Raw genomic sequence first — 19,416 nt, 5'->3', positions numbered from 1 at the left:
TCAGCAAATATAACCGTGTCAATACACCGTTTTTACACAAGGCTTTATGGCCAATATAATGATCGTCTCATAAAAGTTATATTACAGACAAAAAAAACCTGTTTCCTTACTTTGCAAATTCTTTCAAGTTTATTACTTGACTGTAGACCTGCCGTCACTTTCTGCATATTAAAAAAATAATAATAATTATTGCTACACACTATGATTTATACAAGTAACCTTTCGAAAGACGTTTGAGTTCCAAAACGTGTTTTTTGTTTTAAATAAATAAACGCGTTGATTTCGTTTGAAAACTACATATCCCAGCATGCATTTCGAACCACAACAAATGTGCCGATTCCAAACAGTTACTTTCAATGAAGCCGGTTCTTAAATTCCTCCACGTCATGAGGTAGGATTTTTTGTGTCGCAAACGTTTTCAGCTTCACCTCACCGGTGCGACGAGTTGTTCCGTTGAGCATTGAAGGCGTTTATTTTAAAATGGAGCGAGTATTTCTTCGCTATCTGTGGCTAAGATTAGCTCTCGTGTCAGAGCTAGCTGCCTTTAGCATGAGAAGCTAACCTCAAATCTTCGTCTCTTTGCATTTGTTTCTTCAAATAATGTCGACGTTACATTTATCATGTTTGCATTTGTCGCTTTTCAAGATGTCTGCAGGAGTCAAACAGCCTTTTTTTCCACGTTTCAAAGTCAATTTAAAATGCACTGTGATGTTGCTTTATGTTTTCACGACTGTACATTTAAACTCGTGCTGTGTTTGTTCAATATAAACTATGGATGTTGTTTTTTTCATGCATGTTTTTCAGAGCCACGTTTTCTAATTTAACGTTAGTTACAATTATATTCTAATGTCGTTGTTTTTGCAAGATTTCCAATGATGACAACATTTTTTTAAATGACGTTTTGAAAGTCGGATTCAACAAAAAGGTCACAACTAAGATATTGAACTCTATTGACCTGTGTCTTGTATCACTAGAATCATAAGTAAGTAATATTTATAGAGCGCTTTTCTAGACCAGGGTCACAAAGCGCTTAAACAATCAACAATAGTCAATAAAATATATACTTAAAAGATCAAGATAATACTGAGACAAACACAGGAGTCTCAGAGAATCAAGGAAAAGCCTAAACGAATAAGTGTCTTCAGATGTTTCTTGAAGGAGTCAGTAGATCATCAAACACAGAGATGTTTCTTGAAGGAGTCAGTAGATCATCAAACACAGATGTTTCTTGAAGGAGTCAGTAGATCATCAAACACAGATGTTTCTTGAAGGAGTCAGTAGATCATCAAACACAGATGTTTCTTGAAGGAGTCAGTAGATCATCAAACACAGAGATGGTTCTTGAAGGAGTCAGTAGATCATCAAACACAGATGTTTCTTGAAGGAGTCAGTAGATCATCAAACACAGATGTTTCTTGAAGGAGTCAGTAGATCATCAAACACAGATGTTTCTTGAAGGAGTCAGTAGATCATCAAACACAGATGTTTCTTGATGAGTCAGTAGATCATCAAACACAGATGTTTCTTGATGAGTCAGTAGATCATCAAACACAGATGTTTCTTGAAGGAGTCAGTAGATCATCAAACACAGAGATGTTTCTTGAAGGAGTCAGTAGATCATCAAACACAGAGATGGTTCTTGAAGGAGTCAGTAGATCATCAAACACAGATGTTTCTTGAAGGAGTCAGTAGATCATCAAACACAGATGTTTCTTGAAGGAGTCAGTAGATCATCAAACACAGATGTTTCTTGATGAGTCAGTAGATCATCAAACACAGATGTTTCTTGATGAGTCAGTAGATCATCAAACACAGATGTTTCTTGATGAGTCAGTAGATCATCAAACACAGATGTTTCTTGAAGGAGTCAGTAGATCATCAAACACAGAGATGTTTCTTGAAGGAGTCAGTAGATCATCAAACACAGAGATGGTTCTTGAAGGAGTCAGTAGATCATCAAACACAGATGTTTCTTGAAGGAGTCAGTAGATCATCAAACACAGAGATGGTTCCAAAGCTTAGGAGCAACAGTCTGGAAGGATTTCTCTCCTCTGGTCCGGAAGTTCAGGAACCATCAGTAGATTCTGATCCACAGACCTCAGAGCCCGAGCTGGGGTGTAAGTCTGGATCAGATCACTGATGGAAGGTCTGACCATGAATAGATCTGAAAGTAAGAACCAGAATTTTAAAGTTGATCCTGAAAGAAAGAGATTTAAGGATCAGAGAAATGTGAGTTCTTCTACAAGAGTCATTATCATGTGACTCTTGAAAGCTTGTTTCAGTCAAGTTTACTCCAAAAATAACCCTGTTATCTTGAAAGAATGATCAAAACACAAACGATATACATCTTGTATTTTAATCTAAAGATTACATTAAACTCGTCCTCGGTGCAAAAGTTGGTCTCTCGTCGTTCCAAGAGAAAATCTAACCGTTTATCACATTTTGAAATTTGTCTCAAAACCCACACTTATCCAAAAAGAAGCTTAATTAAAGTTGTGTCTCTGTTTATCGGAAATAAAATGGTAACTAAACCAGAATTCTTTGTCACTAGGCAGCACAGAGAGAAAAACATATTTACAGTTTTACTTGTGTTGATTATTACTGTCAAAGAGGGTGTTTTTGTTTTGAGAAAAGATTCTCTGACGTAACATTAGCATGTGACTCTTTACAACATCAAGACTCGTTTCAGTCACGTTTACTTGAAACTCGTGTAAATATATCATCGTGCTCTCAATGACGATATATTTAATGCTCAAACTTTTCTTGAAAATTGCAGAATATTCATTTATTTGGATATTAATGCCTGCAGAACGCTCCAAAAAATCTTTGATTATTGATATTAATACATAATCACTGTTTTTACATTGGGGAAAATCTAGTTACAAAGCAGTGCACAGAATATATACAGTATATATATAGATACATACACATTATATTTAGACATACAGTACACATTAAAAGAAAAATCCAACAGAAACAATGATGCATTATAATAATAAAACAAGAAATAATTAGATAAACAAAATTAAATAATAATAAATACATCAACAACAATCCAATACAATTGTGTTGCATCACATTTGCTTTTAACAACAAGCTTTAGGAAACCGATTGTTGAAGCGTTGTGGGTCAAATTCTTTTCATATCTTGCTCAACGGTCCGGGTCTTTGTGGTCACTTGTAAATCGCCGCACTTTTTCAGCCGTAGACGGGTCTGGACCCGCATACATCGGACTTTGACTTTGTATATTAAAACCAAAAATGTTTTTACCTCCTGGTTTTTGTAAATCTAACTATATTCATTAAACTTTGATCGCCGTCGTCCATCGCAGCAGAGATTTGAATAATTGATTGTTTTCATTCGCTCGCGATGAATAATGAAACGAGGTTTTCATCACGACTGGTTCTGCCGATCGTGAAATCCTGTTTCTAAAATGGAACCTGAAGGACTTCGACGGCTGTGAAGTTCTTCCAAGAGCTGAGTGGTGATAAGGGGCCGATTCACGACCGTATTCACGACCGTATTCACGGATGAAAAGATCCGCTGGTGGCGGTTTTAGATCTAGTTCGGCGTGAACCGCGACGGGAATATTTAATCGGAAGAGAGTGGGGGAGGAAATGTGACCAAACTTGCTCAGCTCGAGCACCGTCAACCACAACTTCCCCTTTAGTTTACTTTCTCCGTTAAGTTTCCTGTTACATTTCCTGTTCAATAATTCAGAAATGTTTTGTCTCGTCCGTGAAGGTGTAGTTTGATGTAGTCCACTATGGCACCTGGAGATGTGGTGCCAGATCATGCCAAGCCGCCCAAGTCCAAGGAGAAGCGACTGGGAAGCAGGACTTTGAAGGCGGACTGTGAGCCCGAAGGATCCTTCATCTTCGAGGCGAAGGAGGCCTGGAGGGAATTCCACAACTCGCTCAGACACTTCTACGATGTCGGGGAGCTGTGTGACGTGACGCTGAAGGTCAGTCCTGACGAGAACAATTAAAAACCTCAATTTCCTATGAAGATCTAAGATGAAACTGTTGCCACTTGAGTGAAGAACTGAAGCATAAACGATACAATACAGAGCCTACAGTCACATCTTCTGAGTTGAATGAGAAGAACCGTTGCCATCATTAGTGCTTGTAAAAACACGTTTGGTTGTAAGTCCTCCTACGTATTTAACTCTTTCTTTGAAACTGATTTAACGCCATTAAAGTTCAGACTATTTAAAAACAATTGTCTGATTGTTTGAGTTGTGTAATTTAATACCTGACATTTGTGCTGACACATAAATATTAAGTAAGTAATTTATATTTGTAAAGTGCCTTTCTCAGACCAGGGTCACAAAGCACTTACACGACAAAATAATACACACCTAAAATACAAACAAATTAAAAATTAAAGTCCAAGACAACATAGTGACAAATATAGTAGCCCATATATAATTAAGATAAAGTACAAATAAATTGATCTTCAGGTGTTTCTTGAAGGAGTCAGTAGATCATCAAACACAGATGTTTCTTGAAGGAGTCAGTAGATCATCAAACACAGATGTTTCTTGAAGGAGTCAGTAGATCATCAAACACAGAGATGGTTCCAAAGCTTAGGAGCAACAGTCTGGAAGGATTTCTCTCCTCTGGTCCTGAAGTTCAGGAACCATCATTAGATTCTGATCCGAAGACCTCAGAGCCCGAGCTGGGGTGTAAGTCTGGATCAGATCACTGATGGAAGGTCTGACCATGAATAGATCTGAAAGTAAGAACCAGAATTTTAAAGTTGATCCTGAAAGAAACTGGCAGCCAGTGAAGAGTTTGAAGGAGAAATGTGAGTTCTTCTACTAGAGCAGCTCAGAATTCTCGCTGCAGAGTTTTGTATGAACTGCAGTCGAGACACATCCTTCTTGTTTAGACACACTAAAAAACTGTTACAATAGTCTAAACAAGAAGACACAAATGCATGGATTATAAGATCCAGATCATGGTTGTGACATTGTTTTCCTAAGTTTAGAGATTTTTCTCAGTTGAAGGAAACAGTTTTTTGGTCTGATTTTTACAGTGTTGAACAAGAGTCTTTGTCAAATACAACACCCAGTAAATGTAACTTTTCTACGGGGTGTGTTTCAGGTGGGCAGCAGACTGATACCATGTCACAAGCTTGTCCTGGCCTGTGTCATACCTTATTTCAGGTGAGCTTGTACTGTCCTTGTTTTAAATGTGGTGCCATCTGTCAGTAAGTCCTTATTTAAGGTAGTTTCTTGTCAAGTAGATTTTACAAGTAATTTAAGGTTCTATGTCAGGGATGTTTAGTCTTAATGTGGTAACAGAAACTGATCATATTAAAACTGATGGTTTCTGTCCAGAAGATCTCAGACGTCATGGAGGAACTGGGTTGTGAAACCTAGATTAGATTGACTTTATTAGTCTGTGTCCAAAGGGCCATAAGCCTCCCTGACAGGATGTATTTTGCAGCCATTTTATTATCAACGTTTTAACAAGTGCAGGAAGTGCCATCGACTTAGTTTTTGTTCAACGTCCGATCACATCAAATGTTACAATCTATATAACTTGATTATGTAGTTAAGATGAACATATTTCTAAAATTAAAAACGCATACAATTAATAAAAATGGGCCAATTTCATGGAGAAATCCGTAAAGTAATAAATGTTAAAGGTCAAATGTGTTATTTTAAGTGAGTGTTGTTGGGATGTGTGACTCCATTGAATCATCAGTGTGTGACATTAGAAAATGATCTTAAGCCCCGCCCACTGAAAACACTTTATGGAGATGAAATCTTGTTGATCATAACCACACCCACTCTGCTGTGATTGGTCAAACATGGAGGATTGTCACAGCGCGTCATCAATCCCGGAAGTCTCGACCTCCAAGTTACTCGTTGTATAAACAATGCAGGGCGGAGGAGGAGTGAAGCCATTATTACGGCATAACGGACTCTCGTAACCTCTCGTTCGCCCAGATTTCAGAGCAACTTTATAAAGTAATAAGTGTAAAACATGGTCATGATGAGGAACTTACTGCGTCTTGGAGAGGAAGACTAACAACATTTTAAACATGTCAGGAGAGTTGGAGTTTATCATTAGTTGACTAAGGATCATCATTGGTTAACCTTTAACCTTCAAATTTGTAAAAGACATTTAGAAAAAAACTGCTAAAAGACCCCCCCATCCTGCAGCCCTGTCTCAACAAGACCAGTTGAGTTTGAGACTTTTTTTTGTGAAGTATTTTATTGTCTCCACGGTTTTACAAATGTGGTCCAAACATTCAAATCATCTACCTAAAGTTAATTATTAGAATGTCTTTTATTTACTATAACCTTTCTCTTGTACGTCTACTCTTCTCCCAGAGTTCCCCAACAATCATCTCTAATGTTCCACCCCGTCTTCACTCTCTTCTTCACCTCCTTCAATCTTTTCTCTCAGGGTCGATCACTGTATCATCAGCAAACAAAAATACCGCATTTGTAGTTGGACTCTAACCGTGCTTTGGTCCCTCAGGGCCATGTTCATGTCGGATATGTCGGAGGCGAAGCAGGAGCTCATCGAGATCAAGGACTTTGACGGCGACGCCATCCAGGACCTGGTTCACTTCGCGTACTCGTCCCGACTCACTCTGACCGTAGACAACGTCCAGCCCCTGCTTTACGCCGCCTGCATCCTCCAGGTGAGTTTCTACGTCTTTTGTTGTTTTATGTGTTTTCTCAAAATAGATTGTTTAATTAAGATGTCTGTATAATTGTAGACGTCAACAATCTCTGTTCCTTAGCTTATCTTAGACGCTGAGACTTTGAGTTACAGTAAAAGTGATGTCAAAAGAAAGACATTTGTGTGGTTAAGGATAACAAATATTAAGGAATCAAAATAAATCAAGCCCTCAAAAATGCAAAGACAACATCATTAGAGTTATACTTCTTGTGACATTCTGGTAAATATTAGGGGTGCAGGAAAATACTGATAAACTAAATATTGCAACAAAATATTGCAATAATTAAATAAATAATTATCTCTATGCTGTATTAACATTCAACAGCTCTGTATCAATTTCAATTGTTATCATTATGAATCATATTTATTGTATGGTTTATATCTCAATAAAGCAATATTAGATTATTTAATTTATTTAATTATTTATTACTGGAGTACTTGCAGTTCTATGTAGCTAAAGGAAAAATGAAATCCCAAGAGATCCCAGCCATGACTGAGGATGAGAGGATACAGTCGACTCAACTTAAAGATGATGTTTGAACCTATTTTGGTTTTAAAACAAATGAAAGTAGTTACGACTTCTTCAAGAGTCATGTGGTCTGTAAATACTACAAATATATCCTTGTTCCTACAGTATTACAGCATATCGTGTGACTCTGTATAGTGATGCGTATCAGCATATTCTTGCCAGTCAGGTTAGGAATCTGATTAACGCTTTTACTTCAACAAAAGAATAGGAATCAGATCAGGTTTAAAGTCGGACAGTTTACTTGCAAATGAGAAGAAGAACAGAGTTTACATGTCTGTACTTATTGTTTATGAAGCACAGAGCTGTTCATTTTTTTTTTTTGTGAGGTCACAGTTTCACAAGCCATTAATGGTTCACATCAAAGGTTTAGAGGTCGGGGTTAGCATTGACTTCTTCAGAGGTTAATATCTGGCACAAAGACACGTGAACTCCCACATTCCTTTGCCGCACAAGCACCGATAAATGTACAATCAGTGAGAGAATAGTATTACCGTATTTTCCGGACTATAAGTCGCTCTGGAGTACAAGTCGCTCCAGCCATAAAATGCATAATAAAGAAGGAAAAACGGATATAAGTCGCGCTGGAGTATAAGTCGCATTTTTGGGGGAAATTTATTTAATAAAATCCAACACCAAGAACAGACATGTCATCTTGAAAGACAATTTAAAATAAAAATAGAATAGAGGCAACAACAGGCTGAATAATTGTACGTTACGTTACATGACACAACTGAGAACCTGGTATGTTAACATAACATATGAAGAGTTATTCAGAGAACTATAGCATAAATAACTAACAAGTTTACCAAACCATCCGTTCAACTCCAAATAACTCAAATCACATGAAATCTTCATCCTCGTGTCACTTTTAAACAACTAACTAACTCCGAAGGTAGAAGATGCTTCCTCTTCTACGTCGAAATTATCAACACAGGCCTAGAGCGCCCTCTGGCGGTTTAGTGTGAAAATAACATTTGAAATGATATACCGGTAATAATGTGTTTAATAATTTCACACATAAGTCGCTCCAGAGTATAAGTCGCACCACCGGACAAACTATGAAAAAAACCTGCGACTTATAGTCCGGAAAATACAGTATATGTGGTTAACATATGTTTTTTCTGTTCAGGTGGAACTGGTGGCGAGAGCCTGCTGCGAGTACATGAAGGCTCACTTCCACCCGACCAACTGCCTCGCCGTGCGCACCTTCGCCGAGAGCCACAACCGCGTGGATCTGATGGACATGGCCGACCGCTACGCCTGCGAGCACTTCAGCGAGGTGGTGGAGTGCGAGGACTTCACCTGCGTGTCGCCGCAGCACCTGCGCACACTCATGAGCTCCAACGACCTCAACATCCACTCGGAGACGCAGGTGTACAACGCCGCCATGAAGTGGCTGAAGGCCAACCCACAGCACCATGAAGCCTGGCTGGACCAGATCATGTCTCAGGTCTGAGCTCACAGTACTGTTGGACGTCAGTGTGGGTTTTGTTATGGAAGTATTTCAGTAGCATCTGAGTATTGAACGCTTGAATCTAATATTTCAAATGTTAAACCTTGTTGTAGCATTATATTGGTTAAGAAGTATTATTTTTGAATAATTTATTTAATAATTTGTACGTTAAGAGGTAGATTTGAGTTCGACATTCTAATTAAAACTAAGTTGTTTTTTTTAATTCAATATAAAACTATTGGTATAATGGAGTCACCAGACATTACCAATAGACTACCGAGCTACTCGATCGAACTTTCTGCCAATCATGGACACATTTAAACCAACATTTGACAAATTCCACAAAAAAAAATTAAATAATGTCGATCATGTATTTTTGAATTATTTGAATTAAAATACTTCACTCTATGTGTAAAGTTTTTCATTAAATTGTTCATTAAAAAGCAACTTTTCAAAATTCAAAATAACTAATTTAAATTACTCATTAAAGTAATTAAATACTTCATTTCAATTAAAATAAAATTCAAAATCAACATTGATATTTGAAACTAAACCATTACATTTTAATTGAAACGCTTTTTTAAGCATTAAATATTTCCTTTTAATATATAGAAGATTAAAAATGTTGACGTTATAGTGCAAACATTTTGAAAATATTTTATTTCTTTAAATTCAAAAACGCCTTTCAATTAAAAAATTGTGTGTGTGTGTGTGTGTGTGTGTGTGTGTGTGTGTGTGTGTGTGTGTGTGTGTGTGTGTGTGTGTGTGTGTGTGTGTGTGTGTGTGTGTGTGTGTGTGTGTGTGTGTGTGTGTGTGTGTGTGTGTGTGTGTGTGTGTGTGTGTGTGTGTGTGTGTGTGTGTGTGTGTGTGTGATGTTAAAACGTGCACTACACGTTTGATAATGACTATTAAATGTATCCAACAGCCAGTTTAAAGTCCGATTAAAGGTTCACGTACAGGCATAGAAACCCCATAAAGGAAACAAACGAAGGACACACACTCACACGAAAGGTTGTTAAATGAGTGTTTCTTATCCACTTTTACAATCAAGTTTCTCTCTGGTTTTATCTCATTACTTCAGGTACGCCTCCCACTGCTGCCGGTCGAGTTCTTGACCGGAACCGTGGCCAAGGAGGAAATGATCAAAGGCAGCTTGAGTTGTCGCGATCTTATGGACGAAGCCAGAAACTACCACCTGCACAACAGCAACAAGCTGGTGCCGGATTTCGAGTACTCGGACCGAACGGTACCGAGGAAACACACAGCAGGTTGTTAGAAGTCGTACTGCTCGTAATAAAAAAATCTTTCTCCGTCATCACGTAACATCCCTCTCTCCCCTTGTTCAATTATTTCCGGAGCAGGCGTTTTGTTCTGCGTGGGTGGCCGAGGTGGTTCTGGGGATCCGTTTCGCAGCATTGAATGCTTCTCCATTTCCAAGAACAGCTGGTTCCTTGGCCCGAAGATGAACAGCAGACGACGCCATGTTGGCGTCATATCTGTCGGAGGTAAGCGTTTCATCATCGTGAACACATGAACAATGAAGGAAACATTTCAGACATGTTATTTAAATGTAACATTTTACATTTAAAATGTAATTGTAATAATAATTAATAATAATAATAATAATAGTAGTTTTTATAACATTTTTATATTAGACTATGATTTTTATTTGAATATTACATTTATATATTAAATTTGTATATTTTCTTTAGTTATTTATATAGTTTCTTTAGTTAGTTAATGGTGTACATATTGTGTATATATATATATAGTTATTTATATATTATTTAGTTATAAGTTACTATTAGAAAACACTTACACTTACACAACAATACACATTCTGTGTAAAATAATGTATTCATTTTAAAATGAAAATTATTTTTACAAATTTACCTTTTAAAAAAGAAATGATTGAATTTGAATTTTTTAAGCATTTTTAAATAAATAAAGATTCAGTAAAAAATTAAAATAAATCATGATTTATAATATTAAATTGAACATAAAGTATTCTGCTGATATACTTCCACAGTGTTGACTTGATTCCTAATTTCCCGAAATAATTTTCTCAACGGATCAATAAAATTCTATCCATATTTATAAAGTTCAGTTCAAGAAGTTTAACGTAAAAAAAAGATGATTATTCAAGGACTTTAATTAAATCTATTAACATTATTGTAAGTACAAAGTTTTTCTTCACACATTGTACTTAAACAACCAAATGCGACGTATAAATGTAACACGAGTGATCTTTCCAGGGAAGGTTTACGCGGTCGGCGGACACGACGGGAACGAGCACCTCGGCAACATGGAGGTGTTCGATCCTCTCACCAACAAGTGGATGATGAAAGCCTCCATGAACACCAAGAGGTCGTGAGGTCAACGCGAGCCTAAAAGTACACGTGTGACTGACTCTTCGTTTTTTCTTCAGGAGGGGGATCGCTCTGGCCGCCCTGGGGGGTCCCATCTACGCCATCGGGGGTCTGGACGACAACTCCTGCTTCAACGACGTGGAGCGATACAACATCGAGAGCGACGGCTGGAAGAGCGTGGCGCCCATGAACACGCCCCGCGGGGGGGTCGGCTCGGTGGCACTGGGGGTGAGATCGAATCTTCTGCATCTACATCCTGTCTCTCTTCCGCTCACACGCTTCTTCCGACGCCCGTCCAGAGTTACGTGTACGCGGTCGGAGGCAACGACGGCGTTGCCTCTCTGTCCAGCGTGGAGCGCTACAACCCGCACCTCAACAAGTGGACGGAGGTGAGCGAGATGGGTCAGCGGCGCGCCGGGAACGGGGTCAGCAAACTGAACGGGTGCCTCTATGTCGTCGGTAAGAGGTTTGGAAATCCATACTTTGAGCTTCATGTCTTCTCACTGAAGAGTCGCTTCACAGAGACGAGTAACTGATTCACAGCATGTCGGCTGTTTTTTTTTTATATAGCGGCACCATTTCTCCAGTCATCCTTAGGCCATTAAAACAGAGTTTTGAACATCTTTCGCACCACAGGTTTAAAGTCGGCATTATTGTCCGACCTTCAGATGAAAACAGTCAACATAATAATCAGAATCAGAATCCTTTATTGTCCCGCGAGGGGAAATTCGTTTTAACAACAGCAAGAGCAATATACCAACAAAAAAATAAAACACCCAGAAATAAAATATTAAAAAGAAAAGAAAAAATCTAAATAGAATAGAAAATAAATCTGCACTATATTATATACACAATCATATTTACAAAAATAACAAGAAAGGTGCAGTTAAATAATTATCTTGGTGTGTTCTTATTGTGGAGTCTGATGGCAGCAGGGAGGAAGGACCTGCGGTACCTCTCCCTCACACACCTGGGATGGAGCATCCTATCACTGATGGAGCTCCTCATTGCCCTCGGTGTGTGCTGGAGAGGGTGAGACAAGTTCCTCCTCATGGAGCCCAGCTTGCTCCGTATCCTCCTCCCAGTCACTTCCTCCACAGGATCCAGGGGGCGCCCTAGGACGTAACCGGCCTTCTTAATAAGGCTGTCCAGTTTAGCCCTATAATATATATATATATATATATATATAATAACGTTACTTCAGAGAAAAATGATCTTTATTCAAAACAAAACACATTTCAGACAATAATAATCATATTTATCATGTACAGTAGAGACCAAAGGTTTGGACTCATCCTGTCATTCAATGTTTTTTCTTTATTTTCCAGAACTATGTAAGAATACATGTGGAATTATGTACCTGACAAACACATTTGAAATAACTTAAACTTATCTTATAATGTAAGTAAGTAAGTCATTTTTATTTGTATAGCGCTTTTCCAGACCAGGGTCACAAAGCGCTTAAACAATCAAAACAATATTCAATAAAGTATATATTTTAAAGATCAAGATAAAATTGATAACACAACAGGAGTTCCAGAAAATCAAGGAAAAGCCTGAACAAATAAAAACGTCTTAGTCTCTTCAAGGTAGTCACCTTTTTTTCTAATCAATTCTTTACAGACTTTGATCTTTTTCTCGATGAATTCATTCAGTCGTCGTCGCCTGACATTTCACTTCCCAGATGTGTCTTTTCTGGGTTACTTTTCGGAATTTTTCTTGACTTTTTAATGGAGTTGGTCCATCAGTTCAGTCAATAAAGTTCTACCTTACCTTAGTTGTTATGAGCTGAAGTCGGGTTGAAACAGGGTCTTATCGGACAAATGTTAGAATTGATATTATGACAAGAACCAGATAAAACAAGAGACACTAGTGACCATCATTACTTTAGTACACAAAGATCAGCCGGACCAGAAAATTGCAAGTTTGTGTCCAACCTATGGCGTGTACTGTATATACAGTATAGTATTTTTATTTTCTTCCTGTGGTGCGACCCGGTAACAAATGCCTCACAGACCAGAACCTGTTTTTGGGGACCATCGGTTAAGTTGAAATTTGAATCTTCAAAATGTGACAAATCACAAATTTTATTGTAATGTTACTATTGGAAACCAATCATCAACCATCAGATGAAAACATGAAAAAAAGGAAATTGTATTTAGTTTGTGTTTCAATCATTTTCTCAAGTTTACAGGTTTGTTTTTTTGAGTAAAACTTGACTGAAACGAGAGTCACAGGCTCATGTTTCTTATTTCGAAACGAAACGTATTTCAGACAATAACTATTAAAACCATAGTTATATGGAATTCGTTGCTTCTTAGATGTCGAATTTAGTTTCGATTTACACGACAAAACAAAAAAAAAAACTATTTCCCGAAGGAGACTTCCTGAGGGATCAATAAAGTTCTACCTAATGTTCATCCTAATCTCGCCTCTCGCAGGCGGGTTTGACGACAACTCCCCGCTGAGCTCGGTGGAGCGCTTCGACCCGCGGATGCACCGCTGGCAGTACGTGTCCGAGCTCACCACGCCTCGCGGCGGAGTCGGCGTCGCCACGGTGATGGGACGAGTGTTTGCGGTCGGCGGACACAACGGCAACATCTACCTGAACACGGTGGAGGCGTTCGAGCCTCGGATGAACAGGTGAGTGGAGAGGAGGAAATGAAAGTAGAATCTCCTGACGAATGCTGCTCTCACGCCTGGTGCAGTGAATATAGAGAGGAAAGATCAACCAGGACTTATTACATCACTGATCTGATCCAGCCTTAGGTCTGTGGATCAGAATCTACTTATGGTTCCACGCACACGGCTCAGGACCAGAGGAGAGAAATCTTTTCAGGCTGTTGCTCCTAAGCTTTGGAATGATCTTCTCTCTCTTTGCGCTTGATGGATCTACTGACTCAATTAAGAAACATCTTAAGACGTTTCTATTTGTTCAGGCTTTTCCTTGAATTTCTCGAACTCCTGTGTTGTTCTCAGTATTATCTTGATCTTTAAAGTATGTACTTTTTTGAATATTGTTTTGATTGTTTAAGCGCTTTGTGACCCTGGTCTCGAAAAGCGCTATACAAATAAATATTACTTACTTACTTACTTACTTATTAACTTAAGGCCTGTGGAGCGGTTTCAGTCATTCAACCAATTTGGAGTCTATACATTTAAATATGGGGAAATATCGTTTTTACTCTTAATTATATTCACCTGCATGATTAAAAAAAAATGTTTGCCTTTCAAATCATATTTTAATTTTATCATAGTTCATATATTTGGGTTTTGAAACCTTGGTATTTATCATTAAAACCTTCTTTCACTCCATACATTTTTTTTTAAATATGTACCAGAAACCCAATATAATAACTTGATATTGTATAAATTATTACATTCTTGTGTTCATACGAGTCACGAAAACTCTGACAGAACTTCATATATGTCAATGAACTTCGTGTTAGATAAAATAATTATGTTTTTTACATTATTTACCATTAATAACAAATACATATATTTTTTAATTTTCTTTAATTTTTGTGTTGCAATTATTCTTCACGCCACTAAATGGCAGCAGTCATTACGTCGTCAGCAGCTAAAGGAAGAATGGGATCAAGGCTATGACTGAGGACGAGAGGATGCATTTAATCCAGCAGCTTTTAAAGCGGACATTTGAACATATTTTGGTTTCAAAACAAATGAAAGCAGTTACGACTTCGTCAAGAGTCATGTGGTCTGTAAATACTACAACACCAGAGTCAAGTACTGGACAATACTACACATATATACTTGTTACTACACTATCACAACACCAGAGTCAAGTACTGGACAATACTACACATATATACTTGTTACTACACTATCACAACACCAGAGTCAAGTACTGGACAATACTACTCGTATATACTTGTTACTACACTATCACAACACCAGAATCAAGTACTGGACAATACTACACATATATACTCGTTACTACACTATCACAACACCAGAATCAAGTACTGGACAATACTACACATATATCCTTGTTACTACACTATCACAACACCAGAGTCAAGTACTGGACAATACTACACATATATACTTGTTACTACACTATCACAACACCAGAATCAAGTACTGGACAATACTACACATATATACTCGTTACTACACTATCACAACACCAGAGTCAAGTACTGGACAATACTACACATATATAGAATTAATACAATATATCGTATTGTTGCCTCTGTATCGTGATGCGTATCGTATCGCAATATTATTGCCAATACCCACAGCTAACCGCGGCCCATTCTCCCATAAAATACATCGTAATCAAAAAGCTGATATTATTATTATTATTACATCGTTGATCTGTGGCCTATTGCGACACTTTGTGACAAATTGTGTCACTTTTCCGGAACGGCATTGTTTAAAGTAAGTCGCGGATCTTGACTTCAGATTATGTTACACGACACTCTCAAAGTCACGATAAGTTGACACGGAAAACATGAAATATTAGTTGAGGGCCTGAATGGCCCACAGGCTGGACATCCTTCTGAAAATCTGTTCACGTCGCCCTGTGATAAACACACACAGCGAGGTTGTCTTCAACACATTGTTTGGGTTCTAAGAAGGTTTCTTCTCGTCAGGTGGGAGCTGGTGGGGTCGGTGTCTCACTGCCGCGCCGGAGCCGGCGTGGCCGTCTGCTCGGCTCACGTCAGCCAGATCAGGGACGTGGACCAGGGCTCCAGCAATGTGGTCAACTGCATGTGACCTCTTCACCTTCCTCCTCCTCCTCCTCGTCATCATCATCATCTTCTTCCTCTCGCCAGGTGACGGGCGCGAGCGACACTTTCTGATCACTGCACAGACCAATGACACCAAGCACAAAAAAAAGGCACAGAAGAGCGAAAGACTCAAGACTATGTTTCCTTCTCTGACGATGAAATAAGATCTGGTTTGATACTGTATTTTTATTTGTTAACGAAGGGAAAAAAAATCTTTTTACCTTCTTTTTTTCTGCTGGTTGTCGATGAGTAAATATGTCATGTTGAGGGTCTTTTTTTTTTCTTCTTCACAGGGTTTTTGTGGTTAAATAGAAACATTTTTCCGACTCATTACAGTGTCTTGTGTTCACAGTTCACACTCGTTATTGTTGGCAAAAGTTTTTATACGACGACAATTCCAACGTTGAACTAGACTTTGACGTCTATTCTTCTCTTTCCTCTCGCACTCCATCCATCGACTTAAATCACAGTTGAATAGAGAAAATCTACTGTAACTGTTTGAATTTTTTTAAACATCAGATAGCTGTAAAAATCTTTTTTTTTCTCTCTGGCTAAACTTTTCTTCCTCCTTTACTTGGACCAAAAGTATTTCTGTGACTCAGGGTTTCCTTTTTTTGACCATCGCTCTCCGATCATGACTTACATTTATCATCATAAAGCTGAGCTTATTTTGTCATTTACAGAAGTCGCGCTGCTCCCCATTTCCCCAAAAATCAATCACCTGCAAAGATGAAACCTTGAGAGAACCAGACTAAAGCACAAAATATCCCTGAAAAATGGCTGATTATTCTTTTTTTTTTACTTTATATGAATCAATCAAAGCAGTTTCTTGATACATTTTACTGATCGTCTGAGTTACTGCGGCACAAGAGTACGTTTGTTTGTTTTTTGTTGCTCGACAATTTTGCTAGAATCGTTTCCCTCGATGATGTTTATAAATATATACGGCAGCTGGAAGTTGAAAGTGTGTCGAGCACTGATCAGGAAGAAAAATAGATCAGTTAGTTTTCACCTTCATCTTGTGTGTATTGAGCTCATCAGATCGTGTTTTTACCAAGAACACTGGTTTTTAGTTTACAACCGATACTTACCAAATCAAATATATACGATTAATTAATTTATAGAGCAATTTAATCCTAAAATGAAATTGTCTCAAATAAAAAAATCAACAATATTTTGAGTTAATCTTATGAAATACCCAAACTAGTGGCGAGAGTTTGTAACTACATCGGTCATCTTGTTTAAAAAAAGTTAAATCTTCAATCGGACGTGTGAACATTTTAAATTAAATCCATGGTTGAAGATTTACAGAATTTTTGAGTCTAATCTTGAAAAGATACCAAGTGGTGTTATCAATGTTTGTGTCATGCTAAGCTCGCAAATATAGCGTTCGGTTCAAAAAATGTCCTTCTATTAACACAGTTTCCCTGAAGTGTTGGTACACATGGTTTAGTAATACATGTGTAACTTCATAAACAAATTAATTAATTGAAAAAAAACAACAATGAGGGACTTTGTGCCTACGAGAAAGTCATAGTGTTCTTGGTAAAAATGACTAAAACTTGTTCGACTTCGACGTTATAAGTTAATGTCGATACATCCGGGAGCTCAAGAAACACTTGTTTTTTTTAAATGTCATCAAACCGTCTCTGATGTAAAAAAAACTTTTGTCCGAAACAGAGGAAGAGTGAATGTATTCTGAGATTGTACCTTTGAGTATCTGCCACCTGTTGTCGGAACAATCACTCGAGCGTCGGTTCAGGTGTCGTTGAGAAGCTGCAAGTGCCAAAAATAAAGCAGAGAATTTACGGATCGGAGCAATAACGACCATGAATCCCGTTTTTGAATTCAAGCGACGTGTCGGAGAAGAGGCTGCGGCTCCTTTTATATATTTCTAAAAACGCCCGCCAGTCACGGCTCAAAACTGTATTTTCATCCCTCGACGGAGAAATTGGTTTGAAAGGCATTTAATGCTCATGTCTGCGACCGAGTGTGAATAAATAAATGTTTTGATATAAATATTTTCTTGTCGGTGACAAAAAAAAAGAAAAGAAGTTTAGCACATTTTCATGTCGGGCTGGAATTATTTTTTCAATAACTTCTGAACTCACATTTCTAGACAAATGGATTGTGTCTTGTAAAATTGCTGTATTTTGTATCGACCTTTCTGTTCGTGTGCTTCCATCGCTGTGCTCTATTTACAGGCCGTCGGAATAAATCCATCAACTCCATCCGTGGCTCTTTTCTTGTTACCTTTTTTAAGCATTTTCTTAATCTTTGAGTTTTCTTGCAGGTCCAGGAGTTTATTATGTCATTGAGGATTTCATTGTATTATTGAACCAGAGTGGAAGTGTGGTCCCTCAAGCAGGTCCTAGTCAGAACGAGCTCTACACTGAGGCTCTCACTGACGACAGGAAGCCACAAGCTGAAGGTACAAACAGGAAAGAATCACATGAAGGTTTTATTTTCAAGACAAAACCCCTGAGTTATCTTCATAATCTCAGGTTCTACGAATTGGTGCGAAGCCCTCTAACCTCTTCAGCTGGTTCTGGTCCTGCTCAGACGTCTGAACATTCAGAGGTACTGATCCTCATCTTTATGGAGTTCAGTGTTATTGGTGTTATTTGGACGAGAGTCTCCGTAACACATTTATGTCAACACTTGTAAACTGAAGCTCCAGAGTTTCTTGACCCGCGAACACAAGAATATAATCGTCCACGTAGTTGTTGAACCATAAAGTTCTTCAGCAGCAATGTTGGTATAAAGCGCTCGATAAACTCAGTTCTGGTACAACTTTGGCTTTTTGTTTAAATCAAAACATAGGGAGGTTTTGAAACATTGGATTTATTATTAAAACGGAACTAACGTTTACAAAAACTGACAAAAGGTTTTGATAAATTGTAAATTGAAAAACCTAAAATGTATTTAATCTGAAAAAAAAAGATTTTAATCCGGAAAATAATCTGATGATTATAAATTAAAATGTGTTAAAACTAAATTTAAGTTTTGATTCAAAGAAAAAAAGTGTGAGTTTTCCCCTATTTAAAACCCCTACAAATGGTTTGAATTGGGAATAAATAAAAATATTTATTAATAATTAAGTTTCATATCTGGAAAAAAAATAGTCTAAACATTTGTTAAAAACAAATGTAAAAATTCAAAGTTAAAAGTTTTTATAAGTTATAAGAAAGAAAACGTAATAAATATTACAAAAAAACCTGAAAAAAAGTCTTAAAAAGATTGTTCATTTTGAACATCCACAGAGTTTTTAAAGGTTTCCTAGTAGAGGATGTTTTCTAGGAAGAAATATCTTCAAACCACTGGTGCAGATGAAAGAGGAATCATGGGAAATGAAAGAATTGAGCTGGAGTCGTGTTAAATAAGCATAATTGTGACAGAGTTCATGAAGATAATTCAGACTTTATCGACGATACCATCGTAAAAAAGTGAATCAGTAAAAAAAAAAAAGTTAATGATCTAAATCGTCTGAAACGTGTATCATTTTAAGTTGTCAAAGTGTCTCAAGGTTTTAAAATGAAAAAGGTTTTGATAACGAGAAATAAACTTCGTAAAAACTGTTTTGCTAATCCTAAAAAAAATGTTT

At 37.6% G+C, this 19,416-nt stretch overlaps 1 protein-coding gene across 1 annotated transcript; it reads left to right on the top strand.

Annotated features, from left to right (window-relative positions):
* The first annotated feature begins 328 nt into the window (after positions 1-328).
* Positions 329-18,031, top strand: klhl8 (kelch-like family member 8). Its single transcript, XM_087790619.1, has 12 exons — positions 329-391; positions 3,745-3,964; positions 5,109-5,170; positions 6,498-6,663; positions 8,363-8,683; positions 9,768-9,954; positions 10,048-10,191; positions 10,942-11,053; positions 11,115-11,283; positions 11,355-11,514; positions 13,497-13,698; positions 15,675-18,031. Exons 2-12 carry the CDS (start codon positions 3,767-3,769, stop codon positions 15,796-15,798), a joined length of 1,845 nt encoding a protein of 614 aa, XP_087646745.1. The 5' UTR covers positions 329-391; positions 3,745-3,766; the 3' UTR covers positions 15,799-18,031.
* The last annotated feature ends 1,385 nt before the right edge of the window (positions 18,032-19,416 follow it).

Source organism: Callionymus lyra, chromosome 5, assembly GCF_982586985.1.
Source record: "Callionymus lyra chromosome 5, fCalLyr1.hap1.1, whole genome shotgun sequence".
In the NCBI taxonomy this organism is placed as follows: domain Eukaryota; kingdom Metazoa; phylum Chordata; class Actinopteri; order Syngnathiformes; family Callionymidae; genus Callionymus; species Callionymus lyra.
The sequence above is the reverse complement of the archived record's forward strand: the minus strand, read 5'-3'. Positions and strand labels throughout refer to the sequence as shown.

Bases quoted from the DNA above. Each gene is read 5' to 3' on its own strand.
- klhl8 (XM_087790619.1), top strand. From the start codon at position 3,767: ATGGCACCTGGAGATGTGGTGCCAGATCATGCCAAGCCGCCCAAGTCC. The intron at 8,684-9,767 runs GTCTGAGCTCAC...TCATTACTTCAG, and splicing joins TGGACCAGATCATGTCTCAG to GTACGCCTCCCACTGCTGCC. The intron at 9,955-10,047 runs GTTGTTAGAAGT...TTTCCGGAGCAG, and splicing joins ACCGAGGAAACACACAGCAG to GCGTTTTGTTCTGCGTGGGT.